At 40.7% G+C, this 25663-nt stretch overlaps 1 protein-coding gene across 1 annotated transcript in view; it reads left to right on the top strand.

Annotated features, from left to right (window-relative positions):
- The window catches only part of LOC124723201, a 63450-nt gene that overhangs the window by 24771 nt on the left and 13016 nt on the right, over nt 1-25663 (top strand). Inside the window, exon 3 of the mRNA XM_047248394.1 lies at nt 4818-4951. Within this exon, the coding sequence (XP_047104350.1) occupies nt 4818-4951 (134 nt within the window). The remainder of the gene's footprint in view (nt 1-4817; nt 4952-25663) is intronic.

Below are 25663 nucleotides of genomic sequence, written 5' to 3'. Positions count from 1 at the left end.
TCTTGTGACAAAATGACTCCTACGGCATAATATTAGGCATCTACCGACAGAATAAATGCTTTTTCAAAATCTGGGTAGGCTAGTACAGGGGCTCTAGTCAAAACAAGTTGAATTTGTTGCATCGCTTCATCACATTCCTTGGTCTAGGTGACACTAACTCCCTTCTTCAATAGTTTAGTTAGGGGCTTAAAAATGGTAGCATAATTGTTCACAAAACGTCTATAATAATTTGCAAGGCGTAAGAATGACTGTAATTATTTGGTACTTGTTGGTGTTGGAAAGTCCTTTACTGCTGTGGTCAAATGGGGATCCGGTTTGACATCTTCGTCACTTATTATATGTCCTAAATATTGTACCTGCGATTGGGCAAAGTTTCTCCAGTTTCACACTCAGGTGGGCTCCTTTCAAACTTTCCATTACATCCCTCAATCTCTCTGCCGGTTCCTTTGTGGTCTTAAAAAAAATGATAATGTTGTCTAAATATACTAAACATGTCGTGGGTTTCAGTCCATGCAACAAGAAGTCTACAAATCTTTGAAAAGTGGTGGATGCATTCCTCAAACCAAATGGCATTCTTACAAATTCATATAGTCCCATAGGTACAACGAAACAAGTTTTATGGCAATCCTGAGATGCAACAGGGATCTGATAATATCCAGAGCGCAAATAAAGGGTGGTGAAAAACTTACAGTTGCCTAGTCAGTCCAAGGTTTCATAGATACACGGTAGGGGATATGTGTCCGGAGTACTTACTTGGTTCACAGCCCTCATATCGAAACACAGACAATAGGCTTTCTCACCATTTACTGACTTCTTTGGCACGACAACCACAGGAGACACCCACGAGCTTGAGGAAGGCTGAATAATTTCTGCTGCTAACTGCTGCTGAATCATATTTTCGACTACTGATTGCAAATGATACGCTAAATGATATGGCTTTTGCGCAATTGGCCAAGCTTCACCGGTTGGAATTTCATGCTGAACCAAATGCGTAGCTGGTAGAAACTGCCTCTCTTCAAACAACCAAGAAAACTCATCTAACACTGGCTGTAACATCTTTTTCACCTTGATACATAAATGACTTAACTTCTCTGACAACTGATTTCGTAATGGTGATGCTACATAACGCACTTCTCTAACTAGAAATTTCTTTTTCTTCCGTCCCTTCTCGTCTTTACTTTGTTGAATCTCAACTCATCCTACTTCTTCCAAAATCTCCTGTCCACTAGCGACAATAGTACCTTTCGGTATTATAACATCTTTCACGCAAAATTATCTATACTCACAGGTATTGCAAAACCTTTGTGTTTTCTTTACAGTCGACAAATACTTCTCTTAACATGAACTTGATGATCTAACACATCATTCTGGGTGAGCGGATCCCCCAGAATGTCTGTCTTTGGCTGGCCCCGCTTCTTGACATCTATCCAAAGAATTTTTACACTTCCGCCTCTTATCCTTACGGGGTCAGTGGTTCTTATCGCCCACATTCGTGGTTTTATGGGAGACTGTGAACGGTGCCTTTCACAGCTTCCTCACGTCTTATGGGTTGGTGCACTGCTAAAATGATGAATTGCTTCACCTAACTGCACAGTTCGCTTTTGATAATTCACTATCCCCTGATAATGGTGCATGAAGTCATTCCCTAATATGATGTCAAAATCGCGTTTCCTTAGCCTCACTACTTCTATCTCCTGACTGTAACTATTCTCATCCATTTGCAGGTTCACCACACACGTACCTGCAACGACAATTGTTTCTTCTCCAAGACCACTAATATGAAATAGGGGTGGCTACAGCACCCTTTGATTATTTTTATCTACATATAACACACTAACTTGTGCACCAGCATCAATTAGAATCTTAACTAATTTGTTCCTGAATATGCCACTTACACTAATATGTTCCACCTCTTCACTCTCTCTGGTCCTCACTGGGTGAATTATTCTAGTCGGGGGTGAGTGTGGGTGGCAGAGCCTGCCCCTGCTCGTTTACCTGATTAGACCTTGCATTGGGGCGTTGACCGCGCATCTGATAAGAAAATAGCGACTTTGATGGGCAAATGTTATTGAGATGACCTACAGTCTGGCAAATAGTGCAGAGAGATGCGCAACAGCGCATTGCCGTGTGGTTAGGTCTCCCACAATGCTGACAAATTACTTCCCTTGCTAATACTGGTAATGGTTCCGGCAGATGTGGTGCGGCAACGCAGAAGCGCAATACATCTTTACGTACTATTGCCAAACGAATATCATAAAACAGAGAGGTGGGGGAGGCCACTTTAACTTCTCCACCAATTCGGGGGTCAATACCACGAATAAACACAACAATAGCATGGGCTTCTGCTTTCGAGTGCAAAATCCCATTCTCACTGGCGTTTTTCCCGAGCTTGTAGGTACGGCAAGATATGGCCCATATGTGATCTGCAAAAGCATCAAAATCCTCGTTAGGCTTCTGCCTAAGAGTTGATAACTGATCTCGGTAGTATCTGATACCTCTGGTGTTGGAATAACGCGTAATTAATCCGCAGGCCAAAACTTCAAAATCACGCATATCATGCAATTCCTCCACTGTCTCTATGGACATTCTTGCTTTCCCTGTCAACTTCAATCTGGCTACATTAACCAATAGATCATACGGCCAGGCACAAGTATGACCCACATCACGAATATTCTGTACGAACATAACCACATTTTCATGGGACTTTCCAGAAAGGTGGAAATGAAAGAAGCCGCAGGAAAATTGCTTGCACTTGCCATGTTAGCTGAGGTTGTGGTAGTTGTATTAGTGACAAAATTAGTATTAGCTGTCATGGGTTGTTACGGGTGTGGAGCTAACCATAGGTACAGAAGTTTGCATGCTGACTTTCAGCGTCTGTTTCAAGATGCAGTTTTGCTTGATCACCTCTTGATTTTGTATGAACAATTGGTTCATTCTAGCATCGATAGCCTCTTGCGGGTCTTGTAAGGCAGCTGCCTCTCTGAGAGTATCCCGTTCTGTTGCTCAAGTCCCTGTTGGCATGTTTACAAAATTAGGGGGCTCTAGTGACCATGAAATGAATGTTACAAAAAAAAAAGAGGGGCCACAAAATAACCTAGTCCAGCGGTGGATGGCCCGCGATGTTAAGGTTTGAAGTAATGCTGTGACTTGCGTTAAAGTTGAGTCGGCGTGATGTGCTGACGGCGGCGACAGCGTGGTGAAGTGGTAGATGGCAGGATCGTCAGCAGCTGTCATAGATGCAGGCTGGCTTCTGCTGGACCCTCAGGTGGCGGTGGATGTGTTGGTGGCCAATGACGGTGGCTCGCCTGGAACTTGGCTGCATGCCCCTCACATCAGCGGCAGATGGCGTGATGACGACTCTCTCACATCACTGGTTTTCTCTGGCTCAGATCTCTGGCTCAGGTGGCTGCAGCACTGCAGCACACGCCCTGTGTGTGTCTACTGACACAGCCACATCCCGTGCGGTGCGGACATGGCGGCCGGCTGGCGCATTTTATACAAGTGAAATGCTCGGTGCTAAAATCATAATGAAATGGAAGTGTCCCGCCACAGCTTACCACTCATTGCCAATAGAAAAGTGCTAATGATGTTATGGCATGGGGCTACTGGTAATATACCCTCGCCAGAAGAATTTAAATTAGCGACAAAGTTGCTATGGGAACAAACCCCGATTCTGACGCCAGTTAGTGCAGAAACGACTGTTATGAGCAGCTAAGGAAATGGGCAAATGTGTTGAAAGAAATTGTTGTGACACCTTTGCTTGAGATGAGGCCATTTATTGGCAGAGAAAGCAACAGATGTGAATTCAAATGGACAGCATGAGTCAGGCCTGGGGAGGCGAGGGTGAGCCAAGACGTGGGTGAAACATAGTTCGCAGCAAACTTAGGCGAAGTTAAAGAAAAGTGGTGGCTGCCATTCAGGCAAGTCTGAATGGCATGGCAGCTACAGAAACAAAGTCCTCGGTGCCACAGCACTGGGAAAAGATGATGATGTTCACAGCCACCGAGCGCATAGCAGAGAGAGTGTTTTCGGCCAACGGGTGGCAGGGAACCTCCAGCACAGCCATGCGATTTCCTCCTCCCTGATTGGCCAGGAGCCGAGAAAACAGGGGGGGGGGGGGGGCGGGCATGGAAAGTTCTGAAGCATGGCCTGGCCAGCTTCACGTAAGCAGTGTTACCTCATCAGCACACGCGGGAGGAGCATGATCGAGATTGCCCACCTCGGTGCTGACTTGCTGCTGCCAGACCATGGGACGAGAAAATTACAGGCAGCTGAAGCTGTCGGCTAATGCTTGACTGTAACAAGAAAATGAAATAAACCTTTTTAAAGAAAATAAAGATAGAATCCCCTACTATATGGCTCAACCTTACACCTTACACACATTTTATGTGATATGTGGTTGCCTCCTCTTTTAGAGGAGTTTGTTTAGTTATGTATGTAATGTGACTACCACATCCATCATCCAGTTTTTAGTTTCCTTTTTCTGAATCATTGTTTTAAACATTTAATTTTTTACTTGCCTTTTAAAGAAAATGTTTATATGCAGACTATTAAAAGATTTCAGTTTCTGATGGTTATATGTGGATAAATGTGACTGTGTGGCAGAGAGTGAACTAGATTTTAGAAAATAATATTTAGTCTCTTTGTTGAGTGCCTAAACCACAAGCTCAAAGGCTGTAAAGTTGTCAATAACAGCAGTGAATAACACTTGAACATTGTATAGTATTAAACAGATCAGTAGAGTCCTCATTTTGTAATTCCTTGTGGAATCATTCCAAAAAATAAAATATGAGCTTCTTCTCTTTCTTAATTTTTAGGCAACAACGAGAAATTAAGGCCTTACAGCTACACCACATGGCAGAACTAGAGTACTTCAAACGTGTGCGGTGTTCTCGTGTGGATGATTACCCACAAGCAAGAGATCCAATGGTGTTCTATCAGCTACACCCAGGTCAGTAACACTTATGTAGCTCAGTATTACTCAAATGACTATTTTGCCTGTTGATCCTGATTGATAATTAAACAAGACTGCATGATCTAAATTAATAGCCACTTCCCCATATGCCATGTGGTCGTCATGTTGGATTTTCATCATTATCCAGTGTCTAGAACTTGATGTAAAATAGTGTTAAGATAAATAGATTAAAACATAGCTACTTATTTTATTTACTAAATTAAATACTGAAAGCAAGATGAATTAAAGCTCTCCCCATTGAACAGTGTATTAGCATCAGCCCCTAGAACAGCATTTTTCAAGAAGAGGATAAATTTTACCATAATGGATAAATGAATCCAAAGCAGCCAACCAGCTGCAACAAAAGATGGTATTAATAAACCTTTGACCATGGTTTTGGTGCATGTAAACCTGTCTTCAGAAATTCATGTAACCTGGAGACAGTCTAACAGTAATAACGAAGACAGTGTAACAGCAATAACTAAAATGTCATCAGGTTACATGTCCAGTGAGACTCCACTCTCCGACTTTTCAAGGATCTTTACAAAAATGCTGTAAAATGTGGGAAATAACATTTCAAGCAGAGAAAGTTATGTATAGGATCTCCTCTTTCATTTTTGCACTTGATGTATGATATATGTACATAATAGGCATCAAAATAATTGTCAGGGACTTTTTTTAAAATAATAAAGGTTATGTGAATTTTCTAATATGTTCCGCCATTGATGTAACTGGACCTTGTAACTGTCAGGGAAGTACAAACATGTGACAATTTTACACATCATAATCAATGTTTTTGGAAGACCTTTGACATCTGTTATTTAAATAATGAACCACTGCCCCAGTTACATATTTTTTCATGCTTAGCACGAGTTTCAAGAATTTATTCTCATTGTACAAATATTTACGTATTTTGTATGGTGTATGTGTATATGTTGTTCTCCGTCTCTTGTACTGTAGTCATCATTTTGAGGTTACAAAGTACTGTGTCTCCTCCATTAGGCTGCAAACAACAACAACAGACAAACAAACAAACACTAACACTGTTTGTTAAACATAAAAATAATACTTACATAAATATTTGCACTTGAAAACAAGAATAAATTCTCCAAATGAGTCTTGCAAAACATGAAAAAATACAAATTGTGCTGTTTAAACAAAAAACATTTCAACAGTGCAAAGGTGTCAACACATGAAATAGCCTCACATTTGCGTTCGAGTTAATGCAAAGGTTTTGCAATGATGACGATGATCACAAAGATGCACATGTGCAGTAGGGACAGTTTTATGGTACCTTTATTTGAGAAAACTTACTCACAGCCACTATCCCAAGTAGAGCGTGACAGTGGCAGGAGATAAAATCATGAATTGTTCCAACTTTTACAAATGCAGATCTGCTGAGTAGTAAATTGCGGGAAAGTAATAAATATGTTAATGCAAAATTAGTTAAGAATTAACATTGTGAACATAGGAAATTTGATGGGAGCAATGAAAAAAAAGTCTTAAATGGCAGGAACATAAAACGAGGGCTATACACTATTTCCCCCCCATGAACCATGGAGCTTGCCGTTGGTGGGAAGCTTGCGTGCCTCAATGATACAGATAGCGTACCGTAAGTGCAATCAAAACGGAGGGGTATCTGTTGAGAGGCCAGACAAACGTGTGGTTCCTGAAGAGGGGCAGCAGCCTTTTCAGTAGTTGCAGGGGCAACAGTCTGGATGATTGACTGACTGATCTGGCCTTGTTACACTAACCAAAACGGCCTTGCTGTTGTGGTACTGTGAACAGCTGAAAGCAAGGGGAAACTACAGCCGTCATTTTTCCCTAGGGCATGCAGCTTTACTGTATGATTAAATGATGGGGCGTCCTTTTGGGTAAAATATTCCGGAGGTAAAATAGTCCCCCATTCGGATCTCCGGGCAGGGCTACTCAAGAGGATGTCATTATCAGGAGAAAGAAAACTGGCGTTCTACGGATCGGAGCGTGGAATGTCAGCTCCCTCAATTGGGCAGGTAGGTTAGAAAATTTAAAAAGGGAAATGGATAGGTTAAAGTTAGATATAGTGGGAATTAGTGAAGTTCGGTGGCAGGAGGAACAAGACTTTTGGTCAGGTGAATACATGGTTATAAATACAAAATCAAATAGGGGTAATGCAGGAGTAGGTTTAATAATGAATAAAAAAAATAGGAGTGCGGGTAAGCTACTACAAACAGCATAGTGAACGCACTATTGTGGCCAAGATAGACACGAAGCCCACGCCTACTACAGTAGTACAAGTTTATATGCCAACTAGCTCTGCAGATGATGAAGAAATGTATGAGGAGGTAAAAGAAATTATTCAGGTAGTGAAGGGAGATGAGAATTTAATAGTCATGGGTGACTGGAATTCGACAGTAGGAAAAGGAAGAGAAGGAAACGTAGTAGGCGAATATGGATTGGAGCTAAGAAATGATAGAGGAAGCCGCCTGGTAGAATTTTGCACAGAGCATGACTTAATCATAGCTAACACTTGGTTCAAGAAATATGAAAGAAGGTTGTATACATGGAAGAACCCTGGAGATACTAGAAGGCTTCAGATGGTAAGCCAGAGATTTAGGAACCAGGTTTTAAATTGTGAGACATTTCCAGGGGCAGATGTGGACTCTGACCACAATCTATTGGTTATGAACTGTAGATTAAAACTGAAGAAACTGCAAAAAGGTAGGAATTTATGGAGATGGGACCTGGATAAACTGACTAAACCAGAGGTTGTACAGAGTTTCAGGGAGAGCATAAGGGAACAATTGACAGGAATGGGGGAAAGAAATACAGTAGAAGAAGAATGGGTAGTTTTGATGGATGAAATAATGAATGCAGCAGAGGATCAAGCAGGTAAAAAGACGAGGGCTAGTAAAAGTCCATGGGTAACAGAAGAGATACTGAATTTAATTGATGAAAGGAGAGAATACAAAAATGCAGTAAATGAAGCAGGCAAAAAGGAATACAAACGTCTCAAAAATGAGGTCGACTGGAAGTGCAAAATGGCTAACCAGGGATGGCTAGAGGACAAATGTAAGGATGTAGAGGCTTATCTCACTAGGGGTAAGATAGATACTGCCTACAGGAAAATTAAAGAGAACTTTGGAGAAAAGAGAACCACTTGTATGAATATCAAGAGCTCAGATGGAAACCCAGTTCTCAGCAAAGAAGGGAAAGCAGAAAGGTGGAAGGAGTATATAGAGGGACTATACAAGGGCGATGTACTTGAGGACAATATTATGGAAATGGAAGAGGATGTAGATGAAGATGAAATGGGAGATACGATAGTGCGTGAAGAGTTTGACAGAGCACTGAAAGACCTAAGTTGAAACAAAGCCCCGGGAGTAGACAACATTCCATTACAACTACTGACGGCCTTGGGAGAGCCAGTCCTGACAAAACTCTACCATCTGGTGAGCAAGATGTATGAGACAGGCGAAATACCCTTAGACTTCAAGAAGAATATAATAGTTCCAATCCCAAAGAAAGCAGGTGTTGACAGATGTGAAAATTACCGAACTATCAGTTTAACAAGTCACAGCTGCAAACTACTAACACGAATTCTTTACAGACGAATGGAAAAACTGGTAGAAGCCGAGCTGGGGGAAGATCAGTTTGGATTCCGTAGAAATGTTGGAACACGTGAAGCAATACTGACCCTACGACTTATCTTAGAAGATAGATTAAGAAAAGGCAAACCTATGTTTCTAGCATTTGTAAACTTAGAGAAAGCTTTTGACAATGTTGACTCGAATACTCTCTTTCAACTTCTCAAGGTGGAAAGGGTAAAATACAGGGAACGAAAGGCTATTTACAATTTGTACAGAAAGCAGATGGCAGTTATAAGAGTCAAGGGACATGAAAGGGAAGCAATGGTTGGGAAGGGAGTGAGACAGGGTTGTAGCCTCTCCCCAATGCTATTCAATCTGTATATTGAGCAAGCAGTAAAGGAAACAAAAGAAAAATTTGGAGTAGGTATTAAAATCCATGGAGAAGAAATAAAAACTTTGAGGCTCGCCGATGACATTGTAATTCTGTCAGAGACAGCAAAGGACTTGGAAGAGCAGTTGAACGGAATGGACAGTGTCTTGAAAGGCGGGTATAAGATGAACATCAACAAAAGCAAAACGAGGATAATGGAATGTAGTCGAATTAAGTCGGGTGATGCTGAGGGAATTAGATTAGGAAATGAAACACTTAATGTAGTAAAGGAGTTTTGCTATTTGGGGAGCAAAATAACTGATGATGGTCGAAGTAGAGAGGATATAAAATGTAGACTGCCAACGCCAAGGAAAGCGTTTCTGAAGAAGAGAAATTTTTTAACATCGAGTATTGATTTAAGTGTCAGGAAGTCGTTTCTGAAAGTATTTGTATGGAGTGTAGCCATGTATGGAAGTGAAACATGGACGATAAATAGTTTGGACAAGAAGAGAATAGAAGCTTTCAAAATGTGGTGCTACAGAAGAATGCTGAAGATTAGATGGATAGATCACATAACTAATGAGGAGGTATTGAATAGAATTGGGGAGAAGAGGAGTTTGTGGCACAACTTGACTAGAAGAAGTGATCGGTTGGTAGGACATGTTCTGAGGCATCAAGGGATCACCAATTTAGTACTGGAGGGCAGTGTGGAGGGTAAAAATTGTAGAGGGTGACCAAGAGATGAATACCCTAGGCAGATTCAGAAGGATGTAGGTTGCAGTAGGTACTGGGAGATGAAGAAGCGTGTACAGGATAGAGTATCATGGAGAGCTGCATGAAACCAGTCTCGGGACTGAAGACCACAACAACAACAATTTTATTTCTGAAGAAGACAGGGTTTCATCCACCAAAACCATTGTTAAAAGTTGAATAAAACAATCTTTTGTTGCATCTGGCTGGCTGCTTAAGATTCATTTACTGATCTCTAATTATTACTTAATATGTTGCTACAAAATCTGTAAGAAAGTTCTCTTTGCCAGATTTTTGTAAATCATCTTTCTTTTGACTGGTTTTACTTGCGAAGAAAATACCTTTTGTCCGAAATCAGTGCCAGTATTTTCTAATTTAGACTTCTCACTGCAGATTTTCCCCTTATCACTCTTATTTATTTGTGCAACCACCAGAATTCAGATTCAAAAGTTGACAACACATCTGAGACCACACTCAAGAATATTCCCTGTTGCTTTATTTTTCCTTTCATTGTCAAGTTAAATAATCCAGACTCTCTTATTGGAAAGGCTTTTATTTCACTTTGAAATGCTGCTGGAAAACATTCTTAGCTTCAGATACTTCATCCGTAGTTAAAGGTTAGTGATAGACAATGGTTACTTTTTTGTTTAAAAACTTCAGTATACCTTGATCTGCATTCTTTTTTATCATTACTCTTACTCACTCCATACCTTTTACTTCCTAGAAAACATCAAGATGAAAGGGAGACTGATATAAACATGGTGTGAAATGTCCTATAGAAGTGTTTGGTGGTGGTGGTAGTGGTGGTGGTGGAGTGCATAAAATGGCATTGGTATTGAATCTAAAATGCCCTGAATTCCTGAGTATGTATTAGTTGGAATCGGGTGCTTTATTAAGTTTGGCCCAGAATACCAGACTCGTGGAGGTGTCTAAAGTGCTTTCGTTTCTGCACTGTTCTGGCAACTTCACTGCCTTGCATTCTGATTGTAATGTGTGTACTTTGGAGAAATGGTTTCATGGAATGAAAATTACTTTGTGAGTACTATACAACAAAGTAAAAAAATCACAATAGCTGCAAATTTTCTGTATCATGTGTGAGGACACTTCTGTAGCTTGGTAGGTCAGTAAATACCCATACATTTAGCACTGGCACCTACACTCTACTTCAAAAAAGTACACCAGTTGTTTAACTTATGAACGCCACTAAACGTAATGTGTGTTCTAGAAAATATATTATCCAGCATACAAACAGTAACAAGAAGCTATGGCTAAAAGAGTGTGGTATTTACCACCCATTTCACCTAAAGGCAAAAAATTCATTTAGAAACCTCAAATACAATGGAGCAGGTTTCTAACCATTAGAGTTGACAACACCAATCATGTCTGATTTGGATGATGATGATGATGATGATGATGATGATGCTCCTGGATATATGTTCTGGTGGATACACAGAGTGATTATTATAAACATTTAAAAACTCCTGAAACGATGTAGATGATGCTGAGACAAGTAATTTAATGTAAGACACATGAGGCCGTGAATGTCGGGAAATACCCAAGAAGTGGACAACAGTTGTTGAACATGTGACATCACCAGATGATGTCCTTTGCCACATGTGCATTGCAGTGCAGTGCAGTGGTTGGACTTGTTGATCCTACCCTCTGGTACGGAGCAGTAGACTGATGACCTCAGATGTTAAGTCCTATAGTGCTCAGAGCCATTTGAACCATTAAGGAGCAGTGCTGCACATTGCTCCTCTAGGCTACAAATATTTTTTTAATACACCTTTTCTATATGCGACCTGTTGTAAATGTAGAAGTTAAAAAGCTATTGTCCTCGCTGTAACAAAGCAGAAGCTGTTCTTATTTTGTGTTTCTGTCCTTTTCTTCCTTCTGGTTTTGTTTATGTACTTCATTTAGTAAAGAAAACGTAGATTATTTTCTGGTTATGATGAAATTTAAAAGCTTATACTCATTTACTAGTGAAGCAATACGCCAGGTTTTTGTTGTACTATACTTTGGTATAAACCGTTGGTAACAGTGAGATTGGTAAATAAAGTATTAAATCTTTGCGCTGTTTAAACACACAATTTTCTAACACAATGGGGAAAAAAACTGCTTGCACGTAGGTGCAGAGCCACACCAATGTGTGTGTCAGGGTGTTGATAACCTCAGTGTTGAGCACCCATAAGCCCCAACACACACACACACACACACACACACACACACACACACACACCATCATGAATACTTGGCTATGGTTGGGATGATCATGTGTGACAGACCAATAGGCTAAACTCCTGCACTTGTGACAAGGTGTGTCATCTGGTGACATCACATGATGTTCAACATCTGCCATTTCACATCATTTGCAGCCCTGTGTGTCTTATATTAAATTACTTTTCCCAGCATCATCTGCATCGCTTCGAGGTTTTTAAAATCTAATAAGAATCATCCTTTATGTATTTTAATGGGCTTAGTAGCAACTCCTGTTTCCTCAACAAATATGGAAAGATAAAGAGAATATACAAATGCATAGTTTCTCTGTGAAATATACTGATAAAATTTTCTCAGGTTTCCAGTGGTGTCAAGTGGTTTAAACCAATTGACATTGCTGGAAGCCTGAGAGAATTTTATCGCTAGAGAGGGAAGATCTGCATTAAAATGGCTCTCATGGTGTGCCGGGACCTGACCAGGAGTAAGACTCAAATGAAGAAACTGAAAATCCTGGCACAGTGCATGTAAGTTTCTTGCAGCTACTGTAACAGCAAATTGGAGCACTGTCTATCTGACATTTCTACTACAGTCCACCCCCAATCTCTGTTGTTAGCATGTGATAGCTATTTATAGTCAAAACCTAACTCTCCCTGATGTAAACTCACCATACAGTATCAGATTCACAAGTCCACACAATAGTAACCATCCTTAATTATATCACACAAAAATGAATAGGTGTGCACAAAAACAGCAAGCTATAATTATATGAGTTGATTGAAATAAAAAAATAATTTGTGTAACATATTTGTTGAAACAATAGTAGATTCAGTAAAACAAAAACTTGCAGACTTGACATTTTGAATAAGCCCAAACAACCTGCTTGATAATTTTATGATCAAAAGTCGATAATTCGGCCTGTATGAGAATTTTAAACTTGGTAGGTGGAAATTTCTTTAAATATTCACCATTATCACACATTCTTGAAATATTACATAATTCATTCTTGATGATCTGTCCAACAAAGAACATAAATAAGTACAGTTTGATTCAACAATCTGGAGATGTCGTGGAAATTCATGAGCTGGACATTAAACATATCCTCAGTGCTTACACGAAGCTTAGGCACAGGAAAATTATAGGATCATCTGTTGCAGATATTGTTGTGCACATTAGATTCAGGATGATGAATGCATTTTCACATTCCAGTTCAAGTAAACTCTTAAGAAAAACAGCAGTAGCAAAAAAACAGTAATTCTTGGAAAATCACCAACTAGCAGTTATCCTAAAATAATTTCTCAAATGTAGGAAATTGAAAGTTTCTCATTTATTCTGGAATCAAAATTAAACTTTATTGAATAGTTAGTATTCTCCTCAAAAGCAACTTAAATCATCAAAATACTTACATTGATTGCTGTTTCCAGCACTTAATCTGAACCAGTCATTATTGTACTCATCCTTCAGTTTCAATTAGTTGCTTCACAGTTCCTCTCCAAAGTATGTGGTTCATCAGCAATAAACCATCAGGAAAAGTGTCACTGCAGTTGGATCTCCTGCTGTATTTATTTTTCTTAATAACTGCTTTTTTACTCAGGCTAATACAAATGTTCTAAGTCAGACATGCACCAAATACTCCAGCCTTTCTTTATCTAATATCAATTCCTCATCATTATCCAGCTGTTGGGGTAAACTAAAAAGAAATTTCGGATGAAAGCAGCCAAGTTTGAGACTGTGAGTAAACTTGCCTCATATTTGGTGCCTGAAGGGTGGATTGCATCACTCTTTCACTAAGCTTTGCTATATTTGTTTGTATCCAGATGATTCATCAGAGGCAGTTTGCTTTAAAAAAATCAGTGAAAGAAAGATAACCCAAATTGAATCAAATGTTTTTTATTCAGTGAACAAGAGCAATTAATTACTGGTGCCCATTCCAAAATCACAAGCATGGGAGAGAACTACACCACAAATTCCCATATTCAAATCAGCATGCAATAAAGTTTAATAGGATACAAACTGAATCTCTATTCTCATTTCACATAAGTGCATAAATACAAAGCCTGAATGCATTCTAGTTGACAAGTCCTGCAACCACATAGCCAGATGGAATAAGAGTTCAAATTGCAAACTATCAAAAATATTAAAAGTCTGAATCATTGTAAAGGGTACAAATGTTAGACTAAGTCTTCACAGATATGCTTTCATAATACTTGTTGATCGCTATATATGTTTTTAGTGTCTTGAGTAATTGATTTCATGTTAATTAAAATGGCTTTCTAACCAAAACTATATATGTAGTACAAATCTGAGTTGTGATGTCTAGCAACCTCAGCTACCACAGTCTGCTACCATTATTTGTTTGGATGTAGTTCAGAGCTCTGTGCCTTTACATACACCAGTCCTTTAACTAATTTTGAATAATTGCAGCAATCACAAAACTTAGTCCAGTTTCTACAATTTTGGTCCTGCAGGTGAATACAAAGGTGCAATGAATTTGTCTTGTTGACACAGAGTTTGATGTAGGCTACTTAATTTTAATGTTGGTTGTGGAGAACATGTAGATCAATTTTACAGTCAATATCTTGTTTCCTGTATCCCACTCCACTGTTATGGGCTGGACTTCCGTAGCCACATATGAATTTGCCTGTGGGAGTTCGCAACCTCTTACAGAGCCACTCCTGTTCCTTTTATGTGGCAACAAATGTGCACCACTTTCAGCTTGCTACCTGGCCATTAACATGGCTCACTGTGTGCTCTTCCGTCAGCCAGCAATTTGTACAATGCCAAATGGGTGTAATCTCACCAGGCCCTGGCATCACATCGGCACTTAACTGGTAATTGTCACGTTAAGTAGCATCAGCACTCTCAACATTGAAATTCAACATGTTATATCAGGTCACTGTCAGAAAAGTATATACATCGTGGCAAAATGAAGCAGTCTGACTTTTAAAGGAACAAACAAATAAGTATCCAATTCCTTAACTAAACGCGTAATCAACCATAACTAAATAGCACAACAGTTAGCACATTGGAATGCTTACAGGCCCTGAATTCAACATTGAGATTGTGGAGACGCTCTTCGCATTTCTCCTTTTACTCTCACCTATTAAACAATTAAAAATAAGAGTTTACGTATGTTTATTAGTTAAACCTTAAAACAGATTACTCAATCGAAAATTAAGGATTGTTCAGCATGTACATTTTGCACTTGTACTCGCTCACAATTCACTGTTTGTCATCATCTCAGCAATAACTGCTGACATCCATCTTAGAATTCCTTTAACACAAGCCCTTGTCTCTCTGCATTACCAGTTTGCACACTTTTTCACCAAATTTGTGCTTCTCTCCAGCCATTCCTCAAGGTGGATTGTCACGATCTGTTAAAATACCATCATACCATGATTCCCTATTACCTTTGTGCAATCCATCCACAAAATTCCAGTGGTGACATCTTCCAAAGTGCAAATCTATAACAATATGCAAATGTAAATTTGTAGACAAGTGAAGTAAACCTTGGGGCTATTGATTTGAAAAAAAAAATATCGTAGCATCTTTTCCTTTTAAGTGTTAGATTATGTTGCCAAAGGAAATTTAAACTAATCTACCTCGTGTACTTCAATCTATATCAGAGAGAATTTTTGAACCTTTTTGAGCACACAGAATCATTGATGTACAGCAATACTGTAGGCACAAATTGAGATGACAGTTTGCATCCCACAACAGCTTACTATTTAATTAGTCTAGTTACAGGTGCTAATTAAATGCAGTTCTACAGAAATTAAACAAATAAATAACACTGGCTGTATTGTAACCCACACAGAACAAATAATTAATCCAACCTTTCTCAAGCAATACCAACTCGTCAACTTCTACATGATAATATATCCTCAAAAGTAATTCTCCAACACCAAAATGACAAATCACTCATAGTGAATCAACAAAAAAAACAGAAATACAGCACGCTGCTTGACACAAACATGTCACCCAGCTGACCCTCTGTTACACAAGACAATTCCTCTCCTCTCATTTCAACGCACATGCGTCAAATCTACGTGATTTTACATATATTACATAAACAAATAATACAACCTAGCAATCACAGTGAAATAAAACCACACACGATTAAATAAATATAAATATCTGGAAGAAAACCGTACACTTAAAAGGAAGTCACGCTTGATCGAGGTCCGCGTCACTTTCCATTTTTAACCAGACATAACGTCTGAGACAGGAAAGAGAATAATAATAATAATAATACTGGAACAAAATAATGTGCAATCAGAAGAAGAAGAAAATATAGTAATGGACTCAAACATCCCAGAGCAAACAAACAAAGAACAACACGCATCAATTAAACAATCAGAGGAAAACGAAATCTTAAGACAGCCACCAGAACAAGCACAAATAGAACTTGAAGTAACACACATGTTACATATAGAAGAAAAATTTCAGCTGACATATATAGAATACAAAAACACAAATACAGACATTAGACCATTCTTGCATAGACTGCCAAATAACCCACAAGTCAAAACAACAATAAAAACTATCAACACAATCATACACAACAAAATAAATGAAAACACAACTATGAAAGAGTTACAAATACTGGTTTGTATAGGAGCACTCACTACACTAAATATACACACTAGGCAGAGATCAGAACCAACCAACACACAGAAGAAACCCACAAAACCAGCATGGCAACACAGGCTACAGATCAGAATAGAAAAACTGAGAAAAGACATCGGACAGCTAACACAATTTATAGAAAATGAAATGTTAGAAAAAAAACGAAAAAGGTTAGGTAAAATCTCACAACAAGAAGCGATAGAGCAATTAGATGAAAAGAAGCAGAAATTACAACCATTGGCCAAACGACGTAGAAGATACAAAAAATGTGAAAATAGAAGGAAACAAAACCAAACATTCAACACAAACCAAAAGAGATTTTACCAGACAATAGATAACACACACATTAAAATAGACAATCCACCAAACATAACAGACATGGAACACTTCTGGAGCAACATATGGTCAAACCCGGTACAACATAACAGGCATGCACGGTGGATACAAGCAGAAACAGATACATACAAGATGATACCACAAATGCCTGAAGTGATAATTTTGCAACATGAAGTCACCCAAGCAATTAATTCTACTCACAATTGGAAAGCCCCTGGAAAAGATAAAATAGCAAATTTCTGGCTGAAGTAGTTCACCTCAACACATTCACATCTAACTAAATTATTTAACAGTTACATTGCAGACCCATACACATTCCCTGATACACATGGAATCACTTATCTGAAACCTAAAGATCAAGCAGACACAGCAAACCCAGCTAAATATCGCCCTATAACATGCCTACCAACAATATACAAAATATTAACTTCAGTCATTACACAGAAATTAATGACACATACAACACAGAACAAAATTATAAATGAAGAACAAAAAGGCTGTTGCAAAGGAGCATGAGGATGTAAAGAGCAACTGATAATAGATGCAGAGGTGATATATCAAGCTAAAACTAAACAAAGGTCGCTACACTACGCATACATTGATTACCAAAAAGCTTTTGATAGTGTACCCCACTCATGGTTACTACAAATATTGGAAATATACAAAGTAGATCCTAAATTGACACAGTTCCTAAACATAGTAATGAAAAATTGGAAAACCACACTTAATATCCAAACAAATTCAAATAATATCACATCACAGCCAATACAGATTAAGCGTGGAATATACCAAGGAGACTCATTAAGTCCTTTCTGGTTCTGCCTTGCTGTGAACCCACTATCCAACATGCTAAATAATACAAATTATGGATATAATATTACTGGAACATACCAACACAAAATCACACATTTGCTGTATATGGATGTTCTAAAACTACTGGCAGCAACAATTCAACAACTCAACCAATTACTAAAGATAACAGAAGTATTCAGCAATGATATAAATATGGCTTTTGGAACAGACAAATGTAAGAAAAATAGCATAGTCAAGGGAAAACACACTAAAGAGGAAGATTACGTATTGGATAACCACAGCGACTGCATAGAAGCGTTGGAAAAAACAGATGCCTATAAATATCTAGGATACAGACAAAAAATAGGAATAGATAATACAAATATTAAAGAAGAACTAAAAGAAAAATATAGACAAAGACTATCAAAAATACCGAAAACAGAATTGACAGCAAGAAACAAGACAAAAGCTATAAATACTTATGCTATACAAATATTGACCTACTCGTTTGGAGTAGTGAAATGGAGTAACACAGACCTAGAAGCACTCAATACACTTACACGATCACAATGCCACAAATATAGAATACATCACATACATTCAGCAACTGAAAGATTCACATTAAGCAGAAAGGAAGGCGGAAGGGGATTTATTGACATAAAAAACCTACATTATGGACAGGTAGACAATTTAAGAAAATTCTTTCTAGAACGAGCAGAAACTAGCAAAATACACAAAGCAATCACTCATATAAATACATCGGCTACACCACTGCAATTTCATAACCACTTCTACAACCCTTTAGATCACATAACATCAACAGATACGAAGAAAGTTAATTGGAAAAAGAAAACACTACATGGCAAGCACCCATATCATCTAACACAGCCACACATCGATCAAGACGCATCCAATACATGGCTAAGAAAAGGCAATATATACAGTGAGACGGAAGGATTCATGATTGCAATACAGGATCAAATAATATACACCAGATATTACAGTAAGCATATTATTAAAGATCCCAATACCACAACAGATAAATGCAGACTTTGCATACAACAAATAGAAACAGTAGATCACATCACGAGCGGGTGTACAATACTAGCAAATACAGAATACCCCAGAAGACATGACAATGTAGCAAAAATAATACATCAACAGCTTGCCTTACAACATAAACTTATAAAACAACACATTCCCACATACAAGTATGCACCACAAAATGTACTGGAGAATGATGAATACAAATTATACTGTAACAGAACCATTATAACAGATAAAACAACACCACATAACACACCTGACATCATATTCACCAATAAAAAGAAGAAATTAACACAACTAATCGAAATATCCATACCCAATACAACAAATATACAAAAGAAAACAGGAGAAAAAATTGAAAAATACATCCAACTGGCTGAGGAAGTCAAGGACATTGGGCATCAGGATAAAGTTGACATTATACCAATTATACTATCAACTACAGGAGTCATACCACACAATATCCACCAGTACATCAATGCAATACAGCTACATCCAAACTTATATATACAACTACAGAAATCTGTAATTATTGATACATGTTCAATTACCTGAAAGTTCCTAAATGCAATATAACATATACCGTACAGTTAAAAGGAAGTCATGCTTGATCAAGGTCCGCGTCACTTTCCATTTTTGAGCAGACATAACGTCTGAGAAAAGAAAGAAAGAATAATAATAGTAATAATAATGCTCTAAACTAAACTTTTGTCTGACATAAAAGTGTCATATACCACATATGAATAGTTCACTTGTGGACATATCACTGTAATTCGGATACATTCTTTAGTCCCAATGGCTTCCTAGATACAGAATAGTTAAATCTATATGCATTAAGATGTGGACACTCTAAGACTGCAAGCAATCCGTGATGTAGCTCAAAGAGCTTTATTATTTCTCAATACATATTGCTTGAAATAACCTTCATCAGCAAGTGGGCTTGCTATGAGCCATTACTTTGTGGTGGTGGTGGTGGTGGTGGTGGTGGTGGTGGTGGGGACCATGGCATTGCTTTTCACGCTATGCAGTATGCATCCAAATGTGTGTATTCCACCCAGTTGGAGTGCTTTGCACTTAACATATGTCCTGAAAATGTGTATAAAACTCACCGAGCAGACTTATTGATGTGCACATCTGCCAAAATTTCTGTGCATTTTTGTGCTCCTTAATGACCATAGAACAAATGAGTGTACTCAATCAGTGCCTTGGCGTAGTCCTCTGGGAAGCACAGTCTTAAATACAGAGCAGTATTGTCCATTCTACAAAATAATATGTGTTTGTTTGTTTTGTAGTAGCAGGCTATCTTCTTTAAACCTTTGCTACCAAATTTAAGTTTTATTCATTTAGTTCTGAATTAGCATTCTGTGCTCTACACACATCTTTGCACATCCCATGAATTTCCTTCTCTCTTTCATGGAGAGTAGCTGATGTTCCTGCTCTTCTGTTTCTCCCTGTATGTATTATTCCTGCCGGCCAGAGTGGCCGAGAGATTATAGGCGCTACAGTCTGGAACCGCGAGACCGCTACAGTCACAGGTTCGAATCCTGCCTCGGGCATGGATGTGTGTAATGTCCTTAGGTTAGTTAGGTTTAAGTAGTTCTAGGTTCTAAGGGACTGATGACCTCAGATGTTAAGTCCCATAGTGCTCAGAGCCATTTGAAACTCTCTTTTTTTCGAACTGGAGTCAAGATAATGTGTCTGAAACACTGTTGTCACTCGCTTCTATACATTAAATATAATAACTGAATTGCTGTAGGTACATAGCCCACTACATGAGCCATCCATTTAGCAGTTTATATTCATGGTTCAAATGGCTCTGAGCACTATGGGACTTAACATCTGAGGTCATCAGTCCCCTAGAACTTAGACCTACTTAAACCTAACCAACCTAAGAACATCACACACATCCATGCCCGAGTCAGGATTCGAACCTGCGACTGTAGCGGTCACATGGTTCCAAACTGAAGCGCCTAGAACTGCTCGGCCACTCCGGCCGGCCTTATATTCATGCAAGTATCCAAGAGCTTTGTGATCAGAGAGTACCATTATCTTTCATCTCTGAATATACATGTGGAACTTTTGATATCCAAACATAATCACAACCTGTTTTTTCTTCAAAATACCATGCTTGCACTCATGCTTGGATATAATGTGGCTTGCAAGAGTCATGTTCTAATGCTCCTTTATATCTTCCACAACTTCCTCTAGGAATAGTTAAGTTGCAGCCATGTAACATGAACTATCAGTGGCAAGGCAGAATAGTGGTGACATCTCAGAGTAATGTAACAACCAGTTTCTGCACAGACAATTCTTTGTTGTCCTTAAATCATACTTACATTAATCATTCCACAACCATGCTGTATTGTTCTTAAGCAGCATGCAGAGAGTAGCAAAGTTATGCTTCATTCATTTATGAATTTTCAGTAAAAATCACAGAACACCCCCCCCCTCCCCTCCCCTCCCCCTGTGGGTCCAGGGGTTAGAATAGGCCTGAGTTACTCCTGCCTGTCGTAAGAGATGATTAAAAAGAGTCTCGAATGTTTTGGCCTCCTGTGATCGTCCCCTGTAAGGTATGACCTCCATTCTCCAAAATTCTTCCGAAGAACGAGCCAGTTGGGGAAGGGCACCTTACATGATGCATTGTGTCCATTGTGCACTGAGACCTTCAGCATTCTTTATCGTCATAGCTTTGCAGTTCCGCTCATTCTCCAGCTGTTCGGTGAAGACACCTTCGTGGACGCGTTTTCCTCCTCCCACTGAGCAGTGTCGTTTTCTGCACCAACAATGATCATGGACTTCTTTGCACCTCATATCCAGCATGGTAGCCCATCTCCCTGGGGCATCGGGACTCCAAGCAATGGCCATCCTGCCAGGTGGCCTTTGCTGAGGCTGGGTATCGCCCGTGGGGAGGGCCCCTGGTCGGAGTGGGTATCATCAGGTGGATGACAAGCCATGAAACATACTTCATCTCTTGCTGGTGGTCCAACACCATCAGTCTCTAAGTGGTCAAAGTATAACTTTAATGTGAAGAAGTGTGACCCCAAATCATTCCCCTCCCTGGCCACACCATGGGAGGAATGCCAGGTTAAGGATGGCAGCGAATCTTATTTGCCCCTGTACCTCATATGTTCGAGAGCTGATGGGAAATCCTTCAGGTTGATGAAGCCTCAGTTTTTTGTGGAGCATTTAGAGGATGAGATTGGGGAGGTAAAAGGGATTGTCCAAAATGCGATATGGGTCAGTTTTGATAAAAACAGCATCCTCTGCCCAGTCATGGGCATTACTCACCTGTAACTAGCTGCGAGATGTTTCTGTTTCCATCATGCCCCATAAAAGCTTAAATGTGGTCCAGAGTATTATATTCCACAGGGACCTTGTTTTGTAGTCAGATGAAAAGCTGCACGCCAACTTAGAGCAACGAGGTGTGTGGCCGCCAGTGCCTTCATCTCGGCCTTTGAGGGTGATACATTACCCGAGAACATCAAGGAGATGGTATACCACTGTGATGTAAAGCCATATATCCCTCACCCAATGTGGTGCATTAAACTCAGGAAGTTCGGGTATATGTCTTCCCGCAGTACTTCCAGCATTTTATGTCACGACTGTTGAAGTCCATCACATCCCAATACTTCGTGTGCCCCGCCTCCCATCCGTGTCAACTGTGGCGAGCAACATTCCCCTTGCTCGCCATACTGCAGGATTCTACAGAAAGAATGGAAAATCATGGAATACAATACTCCGGACCGACTGATCTACACCGAGGCTAAGAGGAAATTTGAACGGCTCCATCCTGTGTGCATGACATCATCTTACGCTGCCACTACAACAACGGTTCCAATTCCCATCCGTTCAGCTATTGACGGTTAGCCCTCAGAGTTGCAAGACTACACCCACTCTTTTGTTGTTGGGGGCACTCCTGTCCCTGTTGCTCCCGCACCACCTACTTCGGGAGTAATGCCCCCCAACCATCGGGAACATCAGTCCCCACTTCTCAGCCGGAGAAGTGCCAGTCTGTTTTGGCTCCTCTCGCTAGGAAGGGGTCCCTTGAGTCCCACCCTTTCCAGGATCCTACCAGTGGGAAGGAGGACACCCGCCAGTGGCTGAAGCTCCCAAAGGCACCTGGTCATAGGGCTTCAAGATCCTCCTAAGTCCTGGAGACTGAATCAGGGAAGCCCTCTCAGCCAGAGAAACCCAAGGAGCAGTGAGAGAAATCTAAAAAGAAGACCCCCCCCCCCCCCCAAGAACAAGGAAATTGTGGTGGCACCCACACCATACCTACTAGCTCTGCATCTGAGGATGAGGTGGAGATTCTAGCATCTGCTGAGGACCTATATCTCTCTGGAGCCTCAGACACAATGGATACATAATGCTCCAGTAATCAGTCTGTGGCAGTAGGTGACCATGAGGTGTAAACTGCCTATTTTATCACTTCATGCCTCCCAGCCTGACGATGATGTCATCCTCCTGTGGAATTGTGGCGGTTTTTTCCACCACCTGAATGAGCCACAACAACTGTTAAGCTTTACACCTGCTTTCTGCATTGCCCTTCAGGAAACGTGGTTCCCGGCAATGCAGACCCCTGCCCTCTGTGGCTATAAGGTAATCGAGTGTCAGGTGGAGTTTGTGTTTATGTCCTCAACTCAGTCTGTAGTGAACCTGAGCCCCTTCAAATCCCTCTTGAAGCTGTGGCTGTCAGAAAAAGGATGACACAGGAAATAACCATCTACAAAGTATATCTTCCTCCAGATGGTGCAGTACACCTGAACATATTGGCTGCACTGATTCATCAACTCCCTAAACCTTTCCTGCTTTTGGGAGATTTTAGTGCTCATAACCCCTTGTGGGGTGGCACCATGCTTACTGGTCACGGTAGAGATGTCGAAAATTTACTGTCTGAACTCGACTTCTGTCTCTTAAATACTGGGGCCCCCACACATTTCAGTTTGTCTCATTATACTTACTCGGCCATTGATTTACCACTTTGCAGCCCAGGACGTCTCCCATCTGTCCACTGGAGAGCCCACGATAACTTGGGTGGTTGTGATCACTTTCCCATCTTCCTGTCACTCCCCGGGCATCATTCACCCAGATGCCTACCCAGATAGGCTTTAAACAAGGCAGACTGGGAAGCTTGTACCTCTGTCATCACTGTTGAATCCCTCCCACATGGTAACATTGATGTAGTAGTTGAACGGCTCACCACAACGATCGTTTCTGTGGCGGAAAACGCGATCCCTTGTGCCTTGGGGTGCCCCCGGCGAAAGGCAGTGCATTAAGGGTTGCTGAAAATCGCTGAGGCCATTAAAGAGCGTAGGCAGACTCTACAGCGACATAAGCACACTTAACAGCTTTTAAACAGCTCCGTGCTTGTGGTTGCCACCTTATAAAAAGACAGAAACAGGAGTGTTGTGAGGGTTATGTCACAACCATTGGGTACAGTGCGTCGCCTTCACAGGTCTGGATGAAGATCAAATGTGTTTTTGGGTACCAGACCCCAACAGGTGTCCCTGACATTAGCATCAGTGGCATGTTATCTTCCGATGTGGACGCAGTTGCCGAGCACTGTGCTCGAGCCTCTGAGTCGAAGAATTACACCACAGCCTTTCGCACCCTCAAATGGTGGATATAAAAGAAACTCCTCTCATTCACTGTACACCACAGTGAACCACTCCATTTACTGAGTGGGAGCTCATCAGCGCCATTGCACATTGCCCCGACACAGCTTCTGGGCCAGATCGGATCCACACTCAGATGCTCAAGCATCTATCGTCGCACTACTAACGAAATATCATTGCCATCTTCAGTGGCATCTGGTGTGATCGCGTATTCCCATCACAATGGTGGGGAAGCACCATCATTCCAGTGCTTAAACCTGGTAAAAACCCGCTTGATGTGGGTAGCTATCGGCCCATCAGCCTCACCAATGTTCTTTGTAAGCTGGTAGAACGTGTAGTGAGTTGGAGGTTATGTTGGCTCCTGGAGCCGTGAGGCCTACTGGCTCTATGCCAGGGCAGTTGGTGCCAGGGCCGCTCTACCACTGAGAATCTAGTGTCCCTCGAGTCTGCCATGTGAACAGCTTTTTCCAGATACCAACACCTGATTGCCATGTTTTTCGATTTAAGAAAAGCTTATGACACGACCTGGCAACATCATATCCTTGCTACATTATATGAGTGGGGTGTCCAGGGCCCATTTCCGATTTTTATTCAAAACTTCCTGTTACTCCTTACTCTCCATGTCCAAGGTGGTGCCTCCCATAGTTCCCTCCGTATCTAGTAGAATGGAGTCCCACAGGGCTCTGTATTGAGTGTCGCTCTATTTTTGGTAGCTGTTAATGGTCTAGCAGCAGCTGTAGGGCTGTCTGTCTCACCTTCTCTGTATGCAGACGACTTTTGCATTTCCTACTGTTCCTGCAGTACTGGTGTTGCTGAGCGGCGCCTACAGGGAACCATCCACAAGGCGCAGTCATGGGCTCTAGCCCACAGCTTCCAGTTTTCAGCCGCAAACTCTTGTGTTGTGTACTTCTGTCAGCATCGTACCATTCACCCGAAACCAGAACTTCACCTTAATGATGATCCACTCACTGTAGTAGAGACATATCGATTCTTAGGATTGGTTTTCAACCCCGATTGACTTGGCTTCCTCTCCATCATCAGCTTGAGCGGAAGTGCTGGCATCACCTCAAGGCCCTCCGCTGCCTGAGCAATATCAACTGGGGTGCAGATCGGTCTACACTGCTGCAGCTCTACAGAGCCCCTTTTCAATCCCGCCTTGACTATGGGAGTCTGGTTTATGGTTCTGTGCCACCCTCAGCATTGCGGTTACTAGACCCAGTGCACCGCTGTAGTGTTAGACTAGTGACAGGAGCTTTTAGGACGAGTCCGTTGACCAGCATACTGGTGGAGGCTTTAATACCTCCTTTGCAAATCAGGCCTGCACAACTGCTCACCAGTTACATTGCGCACATTCATAGCTCTCCTGAGCATCCAGATTACTGTCTCC

This window comes from Schistocerca piceifrons, chromosome X, assembly GCF_021461385.2.
Source record: "Schistocerca piceifrons isolate TAMUIC-IGC-003096 chromosome X, iqSchPice1.1, whole genome shotgun sequence".
NCBI lineage: Eukaryota > Metazoa > Arthropoda > Insecta > Orthoptera > Acrididae > Schistocerca > Schistocerca piceifrons.
Note: the sequence above shows the minus strand (reverse complement) of the source record. Positions and strands in the feature narration are given on the sequence as shown.